The sequence below is a fragment of the Salvelinus alpinus genome, chromosome 36 (assembly GCF_045679555.1).
Source record: "Salvelinus alpinus chromosome 36, SLU_Salpinus.1, whole genome shotgun sequence".
Lineage (NCBI taxonomy): Eukaryota > Metazoa > Chordata > Actinopteri > Salmoniformes > Salmonidae > Salvelinus > Salvelinus alpinus.
Window position 1 is genome coordinate 2554648 of NC_092121.1, and position 22855 is coordinate 2577502.

Here is a 22855-nt window from a genome sequence, read left to right on the forward strand (position 1 = left end):
CTGTGGCGGTCCTCATGAAAGCCAGTTTCATCATAGTGCTTGATGGTTTTTATGACTGCAATTTTCCAGATTGACTGACCTTCATTGTGATGTGGTGAAGTTGGACCCAGGTGCAGAGAAGAGACCAGACGAGGAATCAGTGGTTAAGGATCTCCCTCCCTCCCTGATCTCCCTCCCTGATTCTCACCAGATTGTAAGCGTTGCGGAGATCCAGTTTGGTGAAGAATTGGGCCCCTGGGGCCAACTCCAATGCGACAGACATCAGGGGTAGGTTCTAGTGATTTTTGATCATAATCCAGTTCAGCCCTCTGTAATCCATGCAAGGACGCAGGCCTCCATCCTTCTTACCCACGAAGAAGAAACCTGCACCAACTGGGGATGTAGAGGGGCGACTGAAACCTGCTTCCAGCGACTCCCAGATGTAATTGTCCATGACTGCTGCCTCAGGGGTCGAGAGGGAGTACAGACGGCCCCAGGGAGGTGTGGAGCCGGTTAGAACTTCTATGGCGCAGTCATATGGACGATGGGAGGAAGGGTGCCTGCTTGCCTCTTGCTGAAGGCCTCTCGGAGGTCGAAGTATTTGGGAGGGAGAGCCGACAAGTCTTGGTCTTCAATGGATTCAGGAAGACACGGTGATGCTCTTGGTGGGGGTCTCAGACATTTAGTCTGGAAGTCCTTATCGCAGTCTAGTAAGTGTCCCATGGACCAGGAGAATAGTGAGTTATGTAGAGCTAGCCAGGGGTACCCTAGGATAAGGGGGTTCTCGGGAGCCATGATCAAAATAATGAGTGATTCACCCCAACCTGCAGTAGATTGGGCTTGGTCTGATATTCCACCTGGCCGGAGACAATGGGGCGTCCATCGAGGGCTTGAATCTGCAGAGGGATGGGACATTTCAAGCAGGGGATTTGTAATTCTCTGGCGAAATTTTGATCAATGAAATTCTCTGCGGCCCCGGTGTCCACGAAGGCTTGAATCTGGTGCTGACTGTTGTCCCTGTGGAGGGTTGCTGATAGTGACAGACGGTGACTGGGTATCCGGGGGGTAACTGCACAGCTCGTCATGGTCTCCCCTTGTCCTGGCATGCCTTGCCGTTTCCCGTCAGCTCTGGGCATGTAGCTCGGAGATGGCCGAGACCTCCGCAGTAGAGGCAGCAACCTTTGCGCATGCGCCTGTCATGTTCCTTTGGGCTCAGACGTGTGCGTCCCAGCTGCATGGGCTCCTTAATGCTGGTTTCAGGGGGCTTGGGGTACTCAGGCAACCGGGATATTTGGGTGGTGCCTAAAAGGTGTTGTCTCACGCTTTCTTGGAAGCGGTTGTTGATCCTGATTTCCAGTGTTATCAGGGACTCAAGGTCCTCTCCCAGTTCCCGAGAGGCCAGTTCATCCTTGATGGAGTTAGACAAACCCTTGTGGAAAACGGTGACTAGGGCCTCCATATTCCACCCACTCTCGGCGGCAAGAGTGCGGAACTCAATGGCGAAATCAGCCACTGGTCTGGCCCCTTGGCGGATGTTGAACAGTCGGCTGGCCGCTTCTCGTCCGCCGATTGGGTGGTCGAAGTCTCATTGCAGCTCGAGGGTGAAGGCTAATATGGAGCTGCAGGATGGTGGCTGCTGTTCCCACACCGCTGTTGCCCACGCCAGGGCCTTGTCCTAGAGTAGAGAGATGATGTCGGCGATCATGGCCCAATCAGAGCGGAACGAGGAGGACTGTAGCTTGAACACCAGAGAACACTGATTGAGGAACCCCTTTCGGGTGGCCGTCATACCGCTCGGGGGCTGGAATCTTGAGTTCCTGGGGCAGGTTCCCTGGAGGAACTACGGCGATGCCTGCAGCACTGGGCGATGAGACTTGGGCATTGGCTCCTCCTGGGTTGAGGTTGGACTGTGGTTGAAGGGATTCGGTAAGTGCCCAGAGGGTCTCTTATGTTTGGAAAAGTTGTTCTTACTGCCACCCCAGCAGTGCTCCTTGGTGTGTTACAACATTCTTGATCTGGGTGATCTCTGCTGGGTCCATGTTTGGGCAGAAGCTTGCTGTGACGTGGTGAGGTTGGACCCAGGTGCAGAGAAGAGGAATCAGTGGTTAAGGATAAACATTTAAAAAAGCAGCCGCAGGATCACAGTACACTAGAAAAAGCAACAAACACTAAGTCGCGAAAACTCACCCAGGAAACAAACGCACACGGTAAACAATTCAAGCTTCTGCAAAGGAAACCAGAAAACACACCTCTTTTAATAACAGGGAAATCATAATGAGTAATAGGACACACCTGAGTGTCATTAATGTCTCTAGGACGGTCTCTGTCGCCCTCTGGTGACAGTTGGAACCATGACATTCATGTCTTAAGGTCATGATGGACTGTCACTCTTTGCTTATTTGAGCTGTTCTTGCTATAATATGGACTTGGTATTTTATCAAATAGGGCTATCGTCTGTATACCACCCATACCTTGTCAGAACATAACTGATTGGCTCAAAAAAAGGAAAGAAATTCCACAAATGTACTTTTAACAAGGCAAACCTGTTAATTGAAATGCATTCCAGGTGACTACCTCATGAAGCTGGTTGAGAGAATGCCAAGAGTCTGCAAAGCTGTCATCAAGGCAAAGGGTGGCTAACATAAAATATATTTGACTTTGTTGGTTACTACATGATTTCATAGTTTTGATGTCTTCACTATTATTCTACAATGTAGAAAATAGTAAAAATATAGAAAAACCCTGGTATGTCCAAACTTTTGACTGGTACTGTAACTCAATTTTTAGGGTTTATCTATTGTTTATTTATACAGGTCTTAACAAAATCTAAAAACTGAAAATGTGTCAATGATTATTTGAATATGTTGTTAACCCGAGGTATAGAAGTGATAATGCCCTCTTAGCCGGTGTTTGGAGGATATATTGGCACGGTTTGCCGCAACACCTGTGCCAATATATCCTCCAACATCGGCTTCGAGGGCATTATCACTTAATTGTTCAGGCCTGTCTTAAGACACATACAATACACAAATACACACACACGTATGCATGCAGATGCAAACATCATTGCCAAACGTGGTTCTGAGTAAATCTTTGTACATCTGTGTGTATGAACGCTTGTGCATTTTAGAGATGAAAATAGAGGAAGAGAGTTAAACAGTCAGAGAGAGAGAGGCAAGGGAAAGAGAGCGAGAGCTTTGCTTTGGGAGAGCAAAAGTGAGTCGCTCCCCAGTGCCTTCCGTAATTATTGGGACAGTGAAGCGTGTTTTATTATTTTGGCTGTATACTCCAACAGTTTGGATGTGAAATAAAACAATTACTTTGAGGTTAAAGTGCAGAGGGAATTTTTATCCATATCGGAGGAACTGTTTAGAAATTACAGCACATTGTGTACATAGACCCCCCATTTTAGGGGAGCAAACGTATTGGGACAAATTTGCTTAAACACTACATGACCAAAAGTATGTGGACACCTGCTCGTCAAACATCTAATTCCAAAATCATAGGCATTAATATGGAGTTGGTCCCCCATTTGCTACTATAACATCCTCCACTCTTCTGTAACGTCTTTTCACTAGGTGTTGTAACATTGCTGTGGGGATTTTCTTCCATTCAGCTCGCAGTCGGTTTTCCAATGCATCCCAAAGGTGTTCAATGTGGTTGAGGTCAGGGCTCTGTGCAGGCCAGTCAAGATCTTCCACACCGATCTCGACAAATCATTTCTGTATGGATCTCACTTTGTACACGGGGGCATTGTCATGCTGAAACAGGAAAGGGCCTTCCCCAAACTGTTGCCACAACGTTGGAAGCTCAGAATCATCTAAAATGTCACTGCATACTGTAGCGTTAAGATTTCTCTTCACTGGAACTAAGGCCCTAGCCCGAGCCCGAACCATGAAAAACAGCCCTAGAACATTATTCCTCCCCCACCACATTTTACAGTTGGCACTATGCATTGGGGCAGGTAGCATTCTCCTGGCATCTGCCAAACCCAGATTTGTCTGTTGGACTGCCAGATGGGAAGCGTGATTCAATACTCCAGAGAGCACGTTTCCACTGCTCCAGAGTCCAATGGCGCCAAGCTTTACATCACTGAAATCCACAAATTTGAAGGGCCGTCCATATACTAATGTATATATAGTGTATATGTATTAAAGTAGTAAAAAGGTTAGTATTTATTCCCATATTCATAGCACACAATGACTACATCAAGCTAATTTTCTATTTGTTCAGATTGCATTTCAGTTGATTTTGTGCCCAATAGAAATTAATGGTAAATAAGGAATTGTGTCATTTTGGAGTCACTTTTATTGTAAATAAGAAAATAATATGTTTCTAAAGACTTCTACATGAATGTGGATGCTACCATGATTATGGATAATCCTGAATTAATCGTGAATAATGAAAGTTACAGATTAACAAATATCATACCCCCAAAAATGCTAACCTTCCCTGTTATTGTAATGGTGAGAGGTTAGCATGTCTTGGGGGTATGATATAGAATGCTAATCTTCCCTGTTATTGTAATGGTGAGAGGTTAGCATCTCTTGGGGGTATGATATAAAATGCTAACCTTCCCTGTCATTGTAATGGTGAGAGGTTAGCATGTCTTGGGGGTATGATATAGAATGCTAATCTTCCCTGTTATTGTAATGGTGAGAGGTTAGCATCTCTTGGGGGTATGATAATTGGTTAACACTTTACTTGACACAGTCATAGCCATGTCATAATATGTCATAACAGCTGACATAACTTGTCATAACCTGTTATGATATGGTAATAACACCGTCATGACACATATTTAGACCTGTTGTGACATATATATATTTTATGGCTGGTTATGACACCTACATAATTTCTACTGAGCGTAAAATTATCTGGAACACAACCAAAACAAAAAGATAATGCATCCAACAAATGTGTACTTTTTACTTTACACAAATATACATTCTGCACTTTAACCCCATAGTTATTGTTTGATTTCAAATCATCCAAACCTTTGGAGTACAACGCCAAAATAATAATAATTACGGAGGGCACTGTGGTGTAGAATTCCTAATGGGTTCTCTGTCTATGGAGAGGGAGGTAGGTTTTGTAAATTAGGACACCAGTAATGCAAGGTCACACACTGCATATTCAAATCCTTGGTAATTCAGCCCATGGCTCTTTACAGCAGAGCAAGACGGACCCAAGGGCAGTGATTTGACTGGAATGTTGAATAATGCACAATGTCAAATGGTGAAGTGCCGTTGTATTTTATTTGTCATTTTTTTGTATCATATTTCTCCCCAAGGTCTATTTTTTGTTTTGAATTCACCCGGATGGAATTGGTAGTGTTTTAAGAACTTTTGGAAACCAGTTAGTGATGTAGTCATGGGCACATTATGTATGCCTATGCTCTACTTTTTAGCTAAATATATCAGCTCTGGTTGTGTTTCTTTCAGTAGGTAGGGGATAAGAGGAGGACTGACTGGAAAAAACTGAGAGAGTTCTGAATATATTCTCTCTCTCTCTCTCTCATGTAAAAGATTCAAACCAACATCTGTTTTATTCATTTACGAAGTAAGATTTAGTAAACTCTCGAGACATCAATGTGGATAGTTTAATTAGCTGATGCTAGTTAAAGAGGACTGTCAATGATTTTGTTTTCGTGTAGCTCCCATTCCAACAATAATCAACTATCCCTATCAGAAACAAGCTAATCCTCCTTTTCTCAGAGGGTCAATGTGTGCTTCTCTAAAAATGATCAGTGGAGGGAAATTAATACTAGTTTTGTGTGGATGCACCCATTAAATAAATGAAAGTCTTCTGATTCTGTAGATAAAAAATGTTGATGATTTTTTTTCATTGCTGGAGTAAGTGCTTAGGCATGTGTATCTGATATTCCCTCTAGCAATTAGTCACTAACCATTAAACACGAGCCACACAAAACTACCCGCAGTACCACTGTAGGACCAATTACTCTTGCTCTGTCCTCTTAGGCCTGAGAAAATTGACGAAAGGGCCATGTAAATTATATAATACACCACTCTAGAAGGCTACATTGCAATATGAGAAACACACCACTCTAGAAGGTTCCATTAACATTTGAGAAACACACTCTAGAATGTTACATTAAAAGATGAGAAATACACCACTCTAGAAGGTTACATTACAATATAAGAAACACACCACTCTAGAAGGTTACATTACAATATGAGAAACAGCAAAGTGGTAATCCATCTGTCACAACCTGACCTAAGACATATGATTTATTGCATGATCTGAGGTATCATATATATCCGATTCAGTGATTTCATTTCTCTAGTCTTTCACTTTCATTGTAGAAAAGATAACTCCCAAACACATTAATATTACATCTGCATGTTTATTGTTGTTTATCCTCTGTCATCCCACACAATCCAAAGGGATATTCATTTAAAAAGTAAATGTCAGTGTTTTCATAAAACAAACATAGACGTACTTGATGTTATAGACGGGCTGGCTGACACCATCACGAAAATGATGTGCGCACACCGATGGGGCTGAAGGACGTGTGATGTTCAGATAGCTAGCGACAATGACATGAAGCTGCCATGTGGGGAATCGTAGATGGCTGGCTTCCGATAGTTTTATCTTGTTCTTGATATCATGTCTTGTTTTGAGGTGTTTCGACGGATGTTACGTCTATGCTAATATGGCCCAAAAAATTGCTAGCTCGCTAGCCAACATCTGTGACAATGTATTTAAGAGACATTAAGTGCTCATCTTTCAAATGTATTTATGTTTTCAATAAACATTTGGAAACAAAATATAGTTCAGGCCTACATGTTGTTGTAAGGGAGTGCGTAACTGGCGGCAGGGAAGTCAGGCGCAGGAAAGCAAAACTGGGTAATCAACGGAGCAGTTTTAATCATAAAAACCACCGGTAACCAGAACAACAAACAAATGGGTACAAAACCCGTCGTGCACCAGAGACAACGTGCACATAAAATAAACAATTCCACACAAAGACATGGGGGGGAACAGAGGGTTAAATACACAACATGTAATGAGGGAAATTGAGACCAGGTGTGTGAGAATACAAGACAAAACAAATGGAAAATGAAAAGTGGATCGATGATGGCTAGAAGACCGGCGACGCCGAGCGCCGCCCGAACAAGGAGAGGAACCGACTTCGGCGGAAGTCGTGACAGTTGTCAACAATCTCAGCCAACACCGTCTGTTTTGCCCATAGTTGTGCAGTCATTGGTTTTATTGCTAAACAACCAACCTGTCTATAGCACTGACATATGTTCTTGCCTCTGAAGGTATTGGGAATTGTACATCAATTGAGCAGATAATTGTAATGGCTACAATATACTGAAGTTTATTTTAATGATGCTAAAGCCATATGATTCCTGGTTTCATTTGAAGCAACATTATCTTCATATTATGTAGAAAATATTTTTTTTTAAATGTGTACATATGTGTGTATATGTGTATATATATAGTTGAAGTCGGAAGTTTACATACACCTTAGCCAAATACATTTAAACTCAGTTTTTCACAATTCCTGACATTTAATCCTGGTAAAAATGCCCTGGCTTAGGTCAGTTAGGATCACCACTTTATATTAAGAATGTGAAATATCAGAATAATAGTAGAGAGAGTGATTTATTTCAGCTTTTTCTTTATCATCACATTCCCAGTGGGTCAGAGGTTTACATACACTCAATTAGTATTTGGTAGCATTGCCTTTCAATTGTTTAACTTGGGTCAAGTGTTTTGGGTAGCCTTCCACAAGCTTCCCACAATAAATTGGGTTAAAATTGGCCCATTTCTCCTGACAGAGCTGGTGTAACTGAGTCAGGTTTGTAGGCCTCTTAGCTCGCCCACGCTTTCTCAGTTCTGCCCACACATTTTCTATAGGATTGAGGTCAGGGCTTTGTGATGGCCACTCCAATACCTTGACGTTGTTGTCCTTAAGCCATTTTGCCACAAATTTGGAAGTATGCTTGGGGTCATTGTCCTTTTGGAAGACCCATTTGCGACCAAGCTTTAACTTCCTCACTGATGTCCTGAGATGTTGCTTCAATATATCCACATAATTTTCCTACCTCATGATGCCATCTATTTTGTGAAGTGCACCAGTCCCTCCTGCAGCATAGCACCCCCACAACATGATGCTGCCACCCCCGCGCTTCACGGTTGGGATGGTGCCCTTCGGCTTGCAAGTCTCCCCCTTTTACCTCCAAACATAATGATGGTCATTATGGCCAAACAGTTCTATTTTTGTTTCATCAGACCAGAGGACATTTCTCTAAAAAGTCCGATCTTTGTCCCCATGTGCAGTTGCAAACCGTAGTCTGGCTTTTATTAATGGCAGTTTTGGAGCAGTGGCTTCTTCCTTGCTGATCAGCCAGGTTATGTTGATATAGGACTCGTTTTACTGTGGATATAGATACTTTTGTACCTTTACACCCTTTTGTACCTTTTGTACCTTCTTCCAGCATCTCCACAAGGTCCTTTGCTGTTGTTCTGGGATTGATTTGCACTTTTCGCACCAAAGTACGTTCATCTCTAGGAGACAGAACGCGTCTCCTTCCTGAGAGGTATGACGGCTTTGTGGTCCCATGGTGTTTATACTTGCTTACTATTGTTTGTACAGATAAACGTGGTACCTTCAGGTGTTTGGAAATTGTTCCCAAGGATGAACCAGACTTGTGGAGGTCTACAAATTTTTCTCCAAACGATTTGTGATATAATTTTCCAGTGCATGATCAGAACAATGAACTATCTCCCGAGGGAATCAAAGTTGGTCTGAAGCCAGCGTAAACACCATCGAGCTCATCCAGCGGTATAGTCAGATGATCAGAGCAGAATTGATTACAACTGATTTGAAGGAAAGGACTTTGAACTATAAAAATGGAGCAATTATCTCAGTCTGTTCCTCATCCTGAAGCTCTCCTTAAAAATTGCTTCCTCCTGACACAGATTTGAATTTATGAAATATCCTGACAAGAATAGAACGATGATGAACTGCTGGGAGCTGCTTCTCTGTTATTTTAAATGGTCCCAAACCACACTTTATCTGATATATTAGATTAGCAAAGGTAGACATCTGGACACATGCGATGCTCTGGTCCTGTTTTTGTAATATCATCTACACATTGTCAAACATCTGTTAAAATGACATTTCACTCCAAGATCAGAGTTAGTCAAACTTCAAAAGTGTCCCAGGATGTTTTGTAGCTAAAAAGTTGATAATTCAGTGTGCGATTCAAAAGGCTTAGTAGTGGTTTATCTTTAAATGAGTCATGGCAATTCTGGAAGCACACCAGTAATCTCAATCTTCGTTGCAGAAACGTAAGAAGATCAACCGCCAGTTCCACAAAAATGTAATCGCACACTCAATATTTATTGTGTCACGCCCAGACCATAGAGAGCCTTTTTATTCTCTATGTCGGTTAGGTCGGGGTGTGACACGGGTGGGTAATCTAGCTTGTTTTATTTCTATGTTGGCCTGGTATGGTTCCCAATCAGAGGCAGCTGTTTATCGTTGTCTCTGATTGGGGATCATATTTAGGCAGCCAGTTCCCCACTGTGTTTTGTGGGATCTTGTTTTTGTGTTGTTGCCTGTGAGCACTCCGAAACGTCACGTTTATTGTTTTGTTTTTGCTGAAAGTTTCCCTTAGTAATAAAGATGTGGAACTCTACGCACGCTGCGCCTTGATCCAGTTCTTACGACGATCGTGACATATTGATGCTTACCAATGCTCATGAACACTGTAATTACAAGTTGATAAATGCCTTGATTACCCATCAGTGTCATCGTGAATCAAATTACTTAAGCTAAATGATGATTCATGTTAAGTTACTTAGAATCATTCACATCAGAATATTCTATTAACTAATCGATCCATGGTTCTGCCTTCCGCCCAGCACTTTGTCAGGAGCGTGTGTGCGTGCGAGTGCATGTGTGTGATCACAGAGCTCTTTCATGGTTTGACAGCACCAATTAAGGAAGCCCTTGAATTTTATGTCTAATCAATACAACCACCAATTATAGATAGCATTAGAGGCAGAAAGAGAGGGAGAAAATGGAAATGAGGGGAAATGGTGACAGGAACAATTACAACAGGCATTGAGTTGTGTATGTGTGATCTATATCACCTCAACCTCCAAGCAGGGAGGACTAGGATTAGGAGGAAAAGGACAATAATAGTCCAGAAAGGATTCAAGTCAAGATTCCAGTAGAGTGATTGATATAAATTGGAAAGAAAGAAGTGGAAAGATGTAATCTCCTGGACTCTCTCTCTTCCCCCCAGTCTCGCAGGTCTCTTCTATAACATGTCCATCAGCACATGTCCATTTGGCCTACAGCGATGCCTATAGTCTGTCTGTCTGTCTCTGTCTCTGTCTCTGTCTCTCTCCTCTCCTCTCTCACACACTCCATCTGCCCCCCTCTCTCTCTGTATTTCCCCCTTGTTATATATCGACACAGTCAGTAGAGTCAGTTCTCCAGCCTTGTACACCACCACCACCACCCCTTCGACAACGCAGCCCAACTCCCCAGTCACTGCTCTGTTGCATTCCACCTCGACATCCTGTGCAGAAACACTGTCTGCCCCCAATCTGCTCAGGCTTTACAGAAGCTGTTTTGGGCCCTTCCTTAGTCACATTACCGTCTGTGTCCAATGGAGCTTACACCTGCTAGGAGACAAACAGTTGGAGGGAAGAGCTGAGCCAACTGATGGCCAAAGTCCTTGACTACCCTCCGATTGCTTCTCTCTTGGCTCAGTGTACTCGTCATTATGGATAACCCAAGCGTGGATGATGGAAGGGTACAGGCCAGCCTGAAGCTGAAGAACTTTGGCAGAAAGTTTTGCTGAAAGGTTCCTTCATACATGGTGCTGTATCATCATTTCAGAGCTGTGGTTGTCTTCCCAGATAGGTTACATTGGTATTATCGTTTCACACAACTGATATTAGTGTTTCAAACCCCTGAATCTAGTCTGGAATTAAACCGTTCAATTGGGTCCCCACTCCTGATACTTCTTCACATTTATCTCCTTTGTAGCTGGGTTTACTGATTGTAGGTGTTCAGTTCAGACAACTTTTTAACTGGGCTTCCCACTTTCTTCTTAGAGTTCCTAGAGCTCTTCAGACAGTGAAGATTGAGCCCCATTCGTATTCACCGGATATATTCTCCCCTGTACGAAGATTGTTCCTCAAAGAATGGTAAACAGTATTCTCTATTCTGCGTTGCCATGCTTACCACATAGCCTGGCAGCTCGTCGATTAAGCCCACTTAAGACGCGCCGGAACACAACATACCCATCCCGTTTGAGGGGGCGAGAGAGAATGATAAGCTTCTGGCGGGGGCTTACATGGGATTCAGCTAGATTTCGATTAATTATAGCTTAGAAGGTCAGCTGCATTAATAGAGTGAGTCATCCAATACCAATGGGGTTCGCCGTGGTGGTCGGGAGGGCGGAAAGAGGGAAAGTGAGAATGAGATCACACTGAATGAGAATGAGACTGTAGCAAAGCACAGGCACTCCGAAGTCATTATATGGCAATGTGTCAACGGTAGGTGTTGATAATTGGAGTTTAAGCATGATTGATCTTTGGATTTACTGTGTATTGAAAGGGGGTTTCCTTGACATGAGTTCAAGTTTGGATTTTGGCCTTTACACTGGCCTTTACACTGTTTAAATTATAGTCAGGAGGGAGTACATGGGAGCCTCTTCTTCAGGGTAGGTATTGACTCTGTCGGAAAATGCAGATGCGGACTTTAAATCCTTCCCTCTCTTCCTTTCCAATTTAAGTCTAGCTCTCAGCTGGAGTTCTACTTTAACTAATGGAATTCCATTCTCCTTTTTTATATTTATTATATTTATTCAGACGGTTGGAAGGAGAGGTGGAGACAGATGAGGGAGGATTCCAGACCTGGAATTTACTGACCCTTCTAGACACTCTATCTTGAGGAAGGAAGTTCCGGACCCGGGATCCCTGTCTCTGGAGAAAACGTCTACTCCTGAAATTGGAGTTTTACCACTCCACCAAAACCCATCATTCTATTGGGAGTTTTATTTGTGAAATTAGTGGATTATGATCGATACGGGGACTGATGGGTGTAAATTATTAGCCGCAGGGACGTTGCTGTGAGTGAGTTAGCCTGAGTTCCTTGTCACATTGGCGTGATACTGGACATCGCAGCGACCTCATTTTCAAACAAAGCTAAAAGAAAGAGAAACTTTTCAGAAGGGTGGCTTAGAAAAAGGTCACCATGATTGATTTTCAAAGTCAAAAAGATGAAAACGGTATCGTTTTTGTGGATCTTTTCATGTCATATCCATAGCATGCCGTATGTTCAGTACTACCCAACCTCCAACCCAGTTCAAAGAACGAACCGTGTGTATGCTTAATTACATCATGTATACTGTCAACTATCTATCGTGGTGCTCTTGGCAGACAGTCATGGTATAATGCTAGCCACAAAGAATGAATCTGTAGTACCGATGCATAGGTTAGTCCGACGGGTATTCGTGTTCAGTGATACAGACTATGAACGTTCAAATGTTGATGTCAATGTTCAATAAACGCGTGAGAGTGTGTTAATTAGTGTTTGCATTACCCCCCCGCACAACTCTCACGGATCAAGAACAGGTCGGTCAATGTAGCCTACATAATGGTCGTAAATAACTACTGTAATACAGAACCCTTGCAACAAAAAACATGTGACTTTTGAAAATTTCTGATTATGTCAAATATTTCTTATTTTGGGGCGGGGGGGGGGGGGTGTATACCACATCAAGAGTGTTATTGTTGAGATATCATGGCATCACACTTCTCTCGTTCAATTATAGCTCTTGATTTCATACCTTTTCCATACTTTTTTATAACATATTGAGAGCATGGCATGCCACCTACTCTGTCAATCAACTTAAGAACAACCAATTAGACGTGTCATGGGGCAACAACATGATGCTTCCTTCCTTGGACTTTGTCAGGGAACATTATGATGGTTCATTAGGTGTTAGTAGAGCGTAGCTGACTGTCTTTATTTTAGGTTAGCTTAAGATCTGACTGCCTTTGATGTGTTTTCTGCCGTCTCCGACACTCTGTCGCTTACTCTGTCGCAACCTTGTGAACACAGCAGAGAGTCTTTTAGAAGTCTGTGGCTTTGCTTCTCTTGTTTGTCTCTTGCTTACTTCTTGAGTCACATTACCTCCACTGTGCGCGTGTAGCATGTACACCTGACATCAAATGAAGACACCTCTCAGCCGTGGGTGTTTTTTTGTTTTGTTGCTTTACTTTATTCCTGGAGACTTTGTTGTATTTTTTAAATTATTATTTAGAGAATAAAAAAAGCGGCAGCTCTGTCAAGAGTTCAAATACTTATTTGGAAATGGGTTTGGCGTGCACCATTGTCAAGATTGGATCGCGTGTCCTCTATCGGGGTCTGTCAGCACTCTAAGCTGCATAAATTACAGCCGCCCTGTGTAGTTTTTGCAGACTCTGAGTTTTCAAGGTTTCGGTTTTCGCTTGTATGAAAGGAGAAATGGTGCATGTTTGCTTACTTTGTAACATGGTTTTCAATCCTTTATTTCCACAGACAATGTGTACAGAGAATGCCTTTCCAACGGGTCCTGGGCCGTGAAAGGCAACTACACCCAGTGTCAAGAGATTCTCAATGAGGTATGTACTGTATGTAGCATGGCTATTGGTGTATGGAAAGGTAACTGTTTAACTCTGAGAATTCTGAGAATTTCTCTGCAATGGATAGTAAAGATATATTCTTCCATTCTTCTTCCAAGGATACAAGCACTGCTGAAAATATATTTACTCTCTATTTGCAGAGAAATTCTCAGTATCCCTCAAACCGAAACACGCACATGATGGGCTGGATAGGGTCCGACACAGAGCAGCCCCCCTAAAGCATTGTGGGAGTTATTTTTTTAACAAAGTTTTCATTTTTACAACCACATCTCAATTCTTCTATGTAAATGGCGTGTTATAGATAGGTCCAGACACCTTTTCTGTGATTTCACTTGTTTTTGAGAAACTTACCTCAAACGGCAAATCACTTCCTCACCCACGTTGTGTAGTATGGCGTCCCTGAAAATACATGAACAAAGGCTCCAAAAACAGCTCTCAATATTGTGACGCGGGTCATTAGATGTTGGACACATGAAATTGTTTCATTCCGAACTTTATTGACAACGTTATATTCCCTTTTACTGCGACTCGAGCTATTCCTCTCCATCCAGTCTACACGTAACAGCCAAAATAAAGGAAACACTTGAGTAAATGAGGTGTACAAAGCAGGTGCTACAATACAGGAAGTTCCAGACTCTTGTGGAATCTATGCCATGGTGCATTGAAGCTGTTCTAGCAGCTCTTGGTGGCCTAACGCCCTATTAAGACACTTTATGTATATTTTATTATAATGCCAATTACGTGTAGTAGCAAGCTACACAGATAATGGAACAGCTGGATAAGTTAAAAAGCTTGAGTCGCACAAAAGGGAATATACCGCTGCGGTAATGTTCAGAATGACAGAATTTCATGTGTACAACATCTAAACCTCTGCATCACTATACTGGGAGATTTTACTTTTCTTAAAGGACGTATTTGGGTGTTTTGGGAGAGTTTGTTCATGTTTTTTCAGGGGCCCCATACTACACAACGAGGATAAGGAATTTATTTGTTTTTTGGGGTAAGTTTCTCATAAACAAGTGAAATCGCAAAAAAAGGTGTCTGGACCCCTTCTATAACATGTAGATTTGATTGAAAAAAATAAAGCTTCTCCTGTAAGTACCTTGCTCAAGGGCACAACGGCAGTAGCACCTGCGATACTGACGCAAGCAACCCTTCCGGTACCAGCTCATATCACACCAGATTTTTTTCCGTCGGCCCTGGTATTCGAAGCGAGGGGCTACCCTCAGGTTACTGGCCCTCTTCTCTAATCTTGAGGCTACGGCTGCCAATAGAAACATTCTGTGGTACAACAGAAATCACACCAGCGCCACCACCTGCTCTTCCAGCACACATTCTCTTCAAAACTCCAGGACTGATGATGTGTGCTATAGAGTGGGTGTTCCAAGCTTCATCTCTCCAATTTGCTTTTCGTTGTCAATGAGCATCCTGTTGATGCTGGATGACTAAGCCGTCACAAGTGAATCCCCTACTGAGGCAACTGTACTCCAATTTAAATCTTTCGGAGAGGGCCCAGCTCAGCTTAGTCATTCACAGCAGAAGCTACCGGTCATACAGCGTCATGCCTTTACATCTCAGTCCTCAAGGCAACAGGGCGTTTACCTAAACACTTTTCTTCCGTCTTTGGGAGGAGAAGAGAGTGGAAGGGAGTTTGAGCTTAATGTGTAGGCTTATTTGTAGCTTGTATTTAACAAGGCATAAGTGGTTGTTTACATCGACCAGATCGTTATGGAGGTGATCTGGTTGGAGGGAAGGAAAGGTAGCGTGCATGGTCTCCCAAGTATATACTGTACAGTAGCTCCAATCACTTGTTACATGTACTGTGAATTTTCCAACGTCAAGCTATTCCAACGCCATTCCATTGATTGTAAACTGGTCAATTAGATGACCTTATTATAACTCTTGCTGTACATTGTCATTTTTCTCTGAAATACTTTTTTAACCCCAAATTTGACCAGTGACCCTTTTTGCCCTCCTTTCCGTTCCCTGGAAAAACATCAACCTTCATTTGAACGAGTCTGAAAGCTGCACTATATGAATCACTTACAGGATTATGAATCATGTACTAAACAAATTAGCTCCCTTCCTAAAACCAATGACACAGATTGATTGTGATGGCCATTGGCAAGCAGGCAGCTGATAGCTAGCAGCATTGTGAACGGGCGAACACGTGAGTCCTCTAAAGCTGTTGAGGACCCCCTTGCTACCGGGCAGACGGTCTGCACACTGCCTGCTCTCCTCTCCCCACCATCTGTTTCCTGAGGGACATACACATGCAAATGAATACGTCCACTCACACAGGGGAGCACGCTGTCGCCTCGGACGCCCACTGCTTTGTGGTTTGGCTCATCCAGATCAAAGCATTGGGAAGGTTGGCGCTGCGCGTTTACAAAATCAAACCTTGTGGTATAGGGGAAATTAAAAACAGTATGGGACACAATGGCATGGTTATTCAAAGACTGCGGACGGTGGCAAAGCAGTGCTATTTTAACAGTGTCACCTTGCAGACACAAAGGTCCAATGTACTTAATTAAAAGTAGTTCCAGTGTCCTTTACTGATATTCAGAAAGTGTGCAATCCTTTAGGGCATAGCTTTTGCTTACAAATAGGAAAAAGGGTTAGCTATATTACTCTTTCTTGGCATTCACTATATCGGACTACAGTGGTTCTTTTGTTGGAGCTGTTTATGCCAGCAATTCACACATTTTTTTGAGGTATGCAGTAACTGTTGAATTTGAACACTTTTAAGTCTTGGGTTTTAACACCGGTGGCATAAATAGTGGTAGACCAAACTTATATGACTGGGTTTTGTTGAGAAGGAGTAAAAGCCATCTGCTGCCTGTGTTGCTAGCATCAGCATTGAATAGCATCTTTAGGGAAAGACAGAATGCAGAGGAGCAAAGAAAAACCTCATCTTAGAGCAGGAGAGTACAAAAGCAAGTGACATTTTTTACCAGGAAGGTCTTTGACAATGTATTGAGCTGGGTCGTGTTGTAAATGATAATTTGCCCTTTCCACCTGTAGAACATTTTAATCCTCTTACAGCATAGTGGGCTACTGACAAGATGAGTATACCACTTCAGTGTGGTTGCAAAACGTTCAATTTGATCTCACGATTTGTTCCGTATACCAGCACAGCAGGAGGGGGCTGAGTAACTGCTTTCTAGGGCATCTTCCTGTCCGCAAAGCTTATAGCTGACGATAAACTATAATCTTCTCATTCCAATCACAAAGCTGCATTCCTTGAAATCCCAGCAACCCTAGAGTTTATTTTGGGTTCGCTCAGTTGGTAATTTTTGTTGAAGGAGGAATTGCTGTTGTCGCTAGAGTGCTTATTTCATTAAAATCATGTCCAGCTGTTGGTTTATGTTCTCAGTTTCTCTGTGGTAAGTCTCCTCCTGCCCAGGCTGGATGTTTTGGGGTTATTTCCTCTTTAGTAGGCAGCCGAGTGAATGCTCCGCTCCTATGACTTTGCAGACTAAATCAGTGAGGAACAGATATGAGCTTTGACCCTGGAATATGTAGCTAGTTCACCCCTTTTAAGTTTCCTTTCCCTGGGCTAGGCTCCCTCTAGAAGAGAGCTCATGGGTTACGAGTCATGTTAAGGTTTCTTTTGTTTTAAAAGAACTTGGCAGAAGCAGAGGTCATATAGCCTTTGCTTTTCATGAGATTACCATGATCATGGACTTGAATTATTTATGTACTGTATCTGTTTATTCACTGCATGCGTTTGTAATAGAAAGAGGAAATTACTGTGAAATGTTTTTCATTCCAGTCCAGTGGCATATGTAGTAAGGATAATGAAGCCATGTCCTACAGACTTGACTACCCCAGTTTAAACGACCAATAGATGATTGCAGACAAACACCGGGAGAGTACATGCGCTTTTTAAAAACTTTTTTAACACACAACTGTACTGTTGTCATTCGCTATACAGTACATTTCTGTTCTGCTGTACTAAAACAACACCAGTCCCCATCCCATTCCACTGTGGCACATGTACTCTTAAACAAGAAAAAGCACTTTGTTACGGTAGGAAAAGGTCATTGTCACCAGAGCCCCAGAGGCAGTGGTTATAGAAATAACCATATAGTCTATTTTCCCAGGTCAATCATGGCTGCTTGTCACTCAGTGATATTGCAGTTTCATGGTAGTGTTACCTGTACTGAGCAAGACCCACAGAATTGACCATAAATAAAATGCTTACTGGCCCAATGCTTTTCAGTTGTTGTATATTTGAACTCGGGTTGAAAATAAGGCCCTCGGGGCTTCTGTGGATGGGCCAAAGACAAAAGTATAAAAAATTGCTCAAATGTGAAAGCGAGTGCACGAAGAAACAAGGCAAGAGTTAACATATCGTCCATAAATGATGCAGTGCCCCAGTTAGTGACAATTATTACAACAATGAAGTCCTCATGGGATACTTGTTTCTCATGAAGAGATGCATATAGAGTGGGGTCCGAAATGATTGAGACCCTTGATAAAGATGTTCAAGTAGGTATGGGATCTTTTCTGGTCGTGGATTCTCATTTCGATGCCAAACCCACCACTGGTGTGCGTGGCCAAAGAGCTCTAAGTTCATGTTTCAGGTAAGACCCAAATGCAGACTGTGTTGAAGTAACAATGTTTATTACAGCAACAGGGGCAGGCAAACGACAGATCAAGGCATGCAGGGGTCAGTAATCCAGAGTAGAGGCAAAGGTACAACATGGCAGACAGGCTCAGGTCAGGCAGAGGTCGGTTATCCAGAGTAGAGGCAAAGGTACAGGACGGCAGGCAGGCTCAGGGTCAGGTGCAGGCAGAGTGGTCAGGCAGGCGGGCTCAGAGTCAGGACAGGCAAGGGTCAAAACCAGGAGGGAGAGGGAAAAGCAGGAGCTGAGACAAAAATGCTAGGTGACTTGACAAACGAGACCAACTGGCAACAGACAAACAGAGAACACAGGTATAAATACCCAGAGCATAATGGGGAAGATGGGCGACACCTGGAGGGGGGTGGAGACAAGCACAAGGACAGGTGAAACAGATCAGGGTGTGACAATGTAATCTGGCTAAAGAACCAGTTCCCTTTCAAGTGCCAATGCCGTTTAGCAAACTCAAGGCGTCTGCATTTGTTGGATGACACGAAAATAGAGCTCTTTGGCCATGCACACCAGTGGTGTGAGAATGCATTAGCAGAAAATAACCCCATACCTACTGTAAAATATGGTGGTGGATCATTGATGTAATGGGGATATGTTTCTTTCACTGGTCCTGGGGCCCTTGTTAAGGTCAACGGCATCATGAACTTTACCCAGTACCAGGATATTTTATTAAAAAATCTTGTTGCCTCTGCCAGGAGGCTGAAACTTGGCCACAAGTGATTCTTCCAGCAAGACAATAACCCCAAGCACACAAAATCCACAAAGAAATTGTTAATTGGCCACAAAATCAACGTTTTGCAATGGCCATCTCAGTCTCCGCACTTGAACCCTATTGAAAACCTGTAGTTTGAATTGAAGAGGGCAGTCCATAAGCCAGACGAAGGATATCAAGGCTCTGGAAGGATTCTGTATGGAGGAATGGTCTAAGATCCCTCCCAATTGTCACGCCCTGACCATAGTTTGCTTTGTATGTTTCTTTGTTTTGTTTGGTCAAGGTGTGATGTGAGTGGGCATTCTATGTTGTATGTCTAGTTTGTCTGTTTCTATGTGTTTGGCCTGATATGGTTCTCAATCAGAGGCATGTGTCAGTCGTTGTCTCTGATTGGGAGACATATTTAGGTAGCCTGTTTTGTCATTGTGGGTTGTGGGTGATTGTTCCTGTGTCTGTGTTTTTCCATACGGGACTGTTTCGTTTTCGTTCGTTCACTTTGTTGTTTTTGTTTCAGTGTTCTATTTCTTTATTAAAATATGGACACTTACAACGCTGCGTATTGGTCCTCCGATCCTTCCTACTACTCCTCCTCAGAAGAGGAGGAAGACGAGCGTTACACCAATGTGTTCTCCATCTCAAACATTTTAGAAAAAGGTTAACCTTAAGGTTAAGGTTATTCAAGGTATTGAAAACAGGGGTGTCAATAATTTGCAGAAAATCTAATGGGCAAAGCCAATCTAAGCTTGATGCCCTCAATCTCACACAAATTATCTATGAACCTACCAGGTACAACCCCAAATCCGTAAACATGGGCACCCTCATAAATATCATCCGAACTAACTCGCCCTCCAAATACACCTCTGCTGTTTTCAACCAAGATCTCAGCGATCACTGCCTCATTGCCTGCATCCGTAATGGGTCTGCGGTCAAACGACCACCTCTCATCACTGTCAAACGCTCCCTAAAACACTTCAGCGAACAGGCCTTTCTAATCGACCTGGCCGGGGTATCCTGGAATGACATTGACCTCATCCCGTCAGTAGAGGATGCCTGGTTATTCTTTAAAAGTGCCTTCCTCACCATCTTAAATAATCATGCTCCATTCAAAAAATGTAGAACCAGGAATAGATTTAGCCCTTGGTTCTCTCCAGACCTGTCTGCCCTTGACCAGGACAAAAACATCCTGTGGCATTCTGCATTGGCATCGAATAGCCCCCGTGATATTCAACCTTTCAGGGAAGTTAGGAACCAATATACACAGGCAGTTAGGAAAGCTAAGGCTAGCTTTTTCAAACAGAAATTTGCATCCTGTAGCACAAACTCAAAAAAGTTCTGGGACACTGTACAGTCCATGGAGAATAAGAGCACCTCCTCCCAGCTGCCCACTGCACTGAGGCTAGGAAACACTGTCACTACCGATAAATCCACAATAATTGAGAATTTCAATAAGCATTTTTCTATGGCTGGCCATGCTTTCCACCTGGCTACCCCTACCCCGGTCAACAGCCCTGCGCTCCCCACAGCAACTTGCCCAAACCTCCCCCACTTCTCCTTCACCCAAATCCAGATAGCTGATGTTCTGAAAGAGCAGCAAAATCTGGACCCCTACAAATCAGCCAGGCTAGACAATCTGGACCCTCTCTTTCTAAAATTATCAGCCAAAATTGTTGCAACCCCTATTACTAGTCTGTTCAACCTCTCTTTCGTATCGTCTGAGATTCCCATAGATTGGAAAGCTGCCGCGGTCATGGTGCTGGTGATTCTCTGATCCACCTCTATGCAGACGACACCATTCTGTATACCTCTGGCCCTTCTTTGGACACTGTGTAAACTAACCTCCAGATGAGCTTCAATGCCATACAACTCTCCTTCCGTGGCCGCCAACTGCTCTTAAATGCAAGTAAAACTAAATGCATGCTCTTCAACCGATCGCTGCCCGCACCTGCCCGCCCGTCCAGCATCACTACTCTGAACGGTTCTGACTTAGAATATGTGGACAACTACAAATACCTAGGTGTCTGGTTAGACTGTAAACTCTCCTTCCAGACTCACATTAAACATCTCCAATCCAAAATTAAATCTAGAATCGGCTTCCTATTTCGCAACAAAGCATCCTTCACGCATGCTGCCAAACATACCCTCGTAAAACTGACCATCCTACCGAACCTCGACTTCGGCGATGTCATTTACAAAATAGCCTCCAACACTCTACTCAACAAATTGGATGCAGTCTATCACAGTGCCATCCGTTTTGTCACCAAAGCCCCATATACTACCCACCACTGCGACCTGTATGCTCTCGTTGGCTGGCCCTCGCTTCATACTCATCGCCAAACCCACTGGCTCCAGGTCATCTACAAGTCTCTGCTCGGTAAAGCCCCGCCTTATCTCAGCTCACTGGTCACCATCGCAGCACCCACCCGTAGCACGCGCTCCAGCAGGTATATCTCACTGGTCACCCCCAAAGCCAATTCTTCCTTTGGCCGCCTCTCCTTCCAGTTCTCTGCTGCCAATGACTGGAACGAACTGCATAAATCTCTGAAGCTGTAGAGTCTTCCCTCCCTCACTAGCTTTAAGCACCAGCTGTCAGAGCAGCTCACAGATCACTGCACCTGTACATAGCTCATCTGTAAATAGCCCATCCAATCTACCTCATCCCCATACTGTATTTATTTATTTATCTTGCTCCTTTGCACCCCAGTATCTCAACTTGCACATTCATCCTCTGCACATCCTACCATTCCAGTGTTTAATTGCTATATTGTAATTGCTTTGCCACCATGGCCTATTTATTGCCTTACTTCCCTTATCCTACCTCATTTGCACATGCTGTAAATAGATTGTCCTACTGTATTATTGATTGTATGTTTGTTTATTCCATGTGTAACTCTGTGTTGTTGTGTGTGTCGAACTGCGCTGCTTTATCATGGCCAGGTCGCAGTTGCAAATGAGAACTTGTTCTCAACTACCCTTCCTGGTTAAATAAAGGTGAAATAAAATAAATAAATAAATAGGTCCTTAAGGGAAGCACGTTTCTCATCAGGGGCTGCATATATGTACAACATTTCATGCATGTAGCTGAAACGGGACCAGAGATCTGCTTGTTCAAAGTTTTCAGTTGATTACTATAACGCCCCCCTTTGGGGCCAATCAGTGTAGTTATGTAAATTTCGGATCTCCATCCCCATGGAAAAAGACATCATTCACCAGTGGTGTCTGCGATATCGACTTAGGCAAATGTACGGAGACAGATCCATAGCCCCCCTATTTCCTCATGGGGACAACAACTGGCTCAGGCAAGTTTTCTTGTCGAATTACATCTTGCCTGCGTTGTGTGTTAGGGGGATGCTTGCTGGATGCGGCTCTGCCAGGAAAGAGAAAGAGATGCCTCAGGACATAGTACTATCACCATGTCTCATTCTGCTGAGGCAGACGAATGAGCAATGAGGGACTCGTTTCCGAGTAAAAAAAGATATCCCTATGTCTGCCCTACATCCCAGAGTTCCTGTTTTATACAGAACACAAGGTATCCACTGGTTCATTTGTGAATGACAAAGCTATCTCCCCCCAGTTAAAGCACAGCACAGCGAGAGAGAGAGACACGGGCACAGATAGCAGACAGGAGAGTGTACTGTAGATTAAGCAGTGTCGTAGCCTGAGCTATAACAGACTCCCCCACCTGCGAGATCAAAATAGCCCTGCAAGAAACAGCTGCTGGGATGAATTGAACATTTTTCACAAAGGGTAGTGGGGAAGACAGTTGGGCACAGAGCGAATTAGACTGTACGTGTAACTGCTACCTCTGTATCAGAGCACTGTCTTAGAACTAAAAGATTAA

The 22855-nt window shown here is 43.3% G+C and overlaps 1 protein-coding gene across 1 annotated transcript in view; it reads left to right on the forward strand.

Annotated features, from left to right (window-relative positions):
• The window catches only part of LOC139564871 (corticotropin-releasing factor receptor 1-like), a 160579-nt gene that overhangs the window by 88591 nt on the left and 49133 nt on the right, over positions 1–22855 (forward strand). The window contains exon 5 of the mRNA XM_071384708.1: positions 13562–13644. Within this exon, the coding sequence (XP_071240809.1) occupies positions 13562–13644 (83 nt within the window). The remainder of the gene's footprint in view (positions 1–13561; positions 13645–22855) is intronic.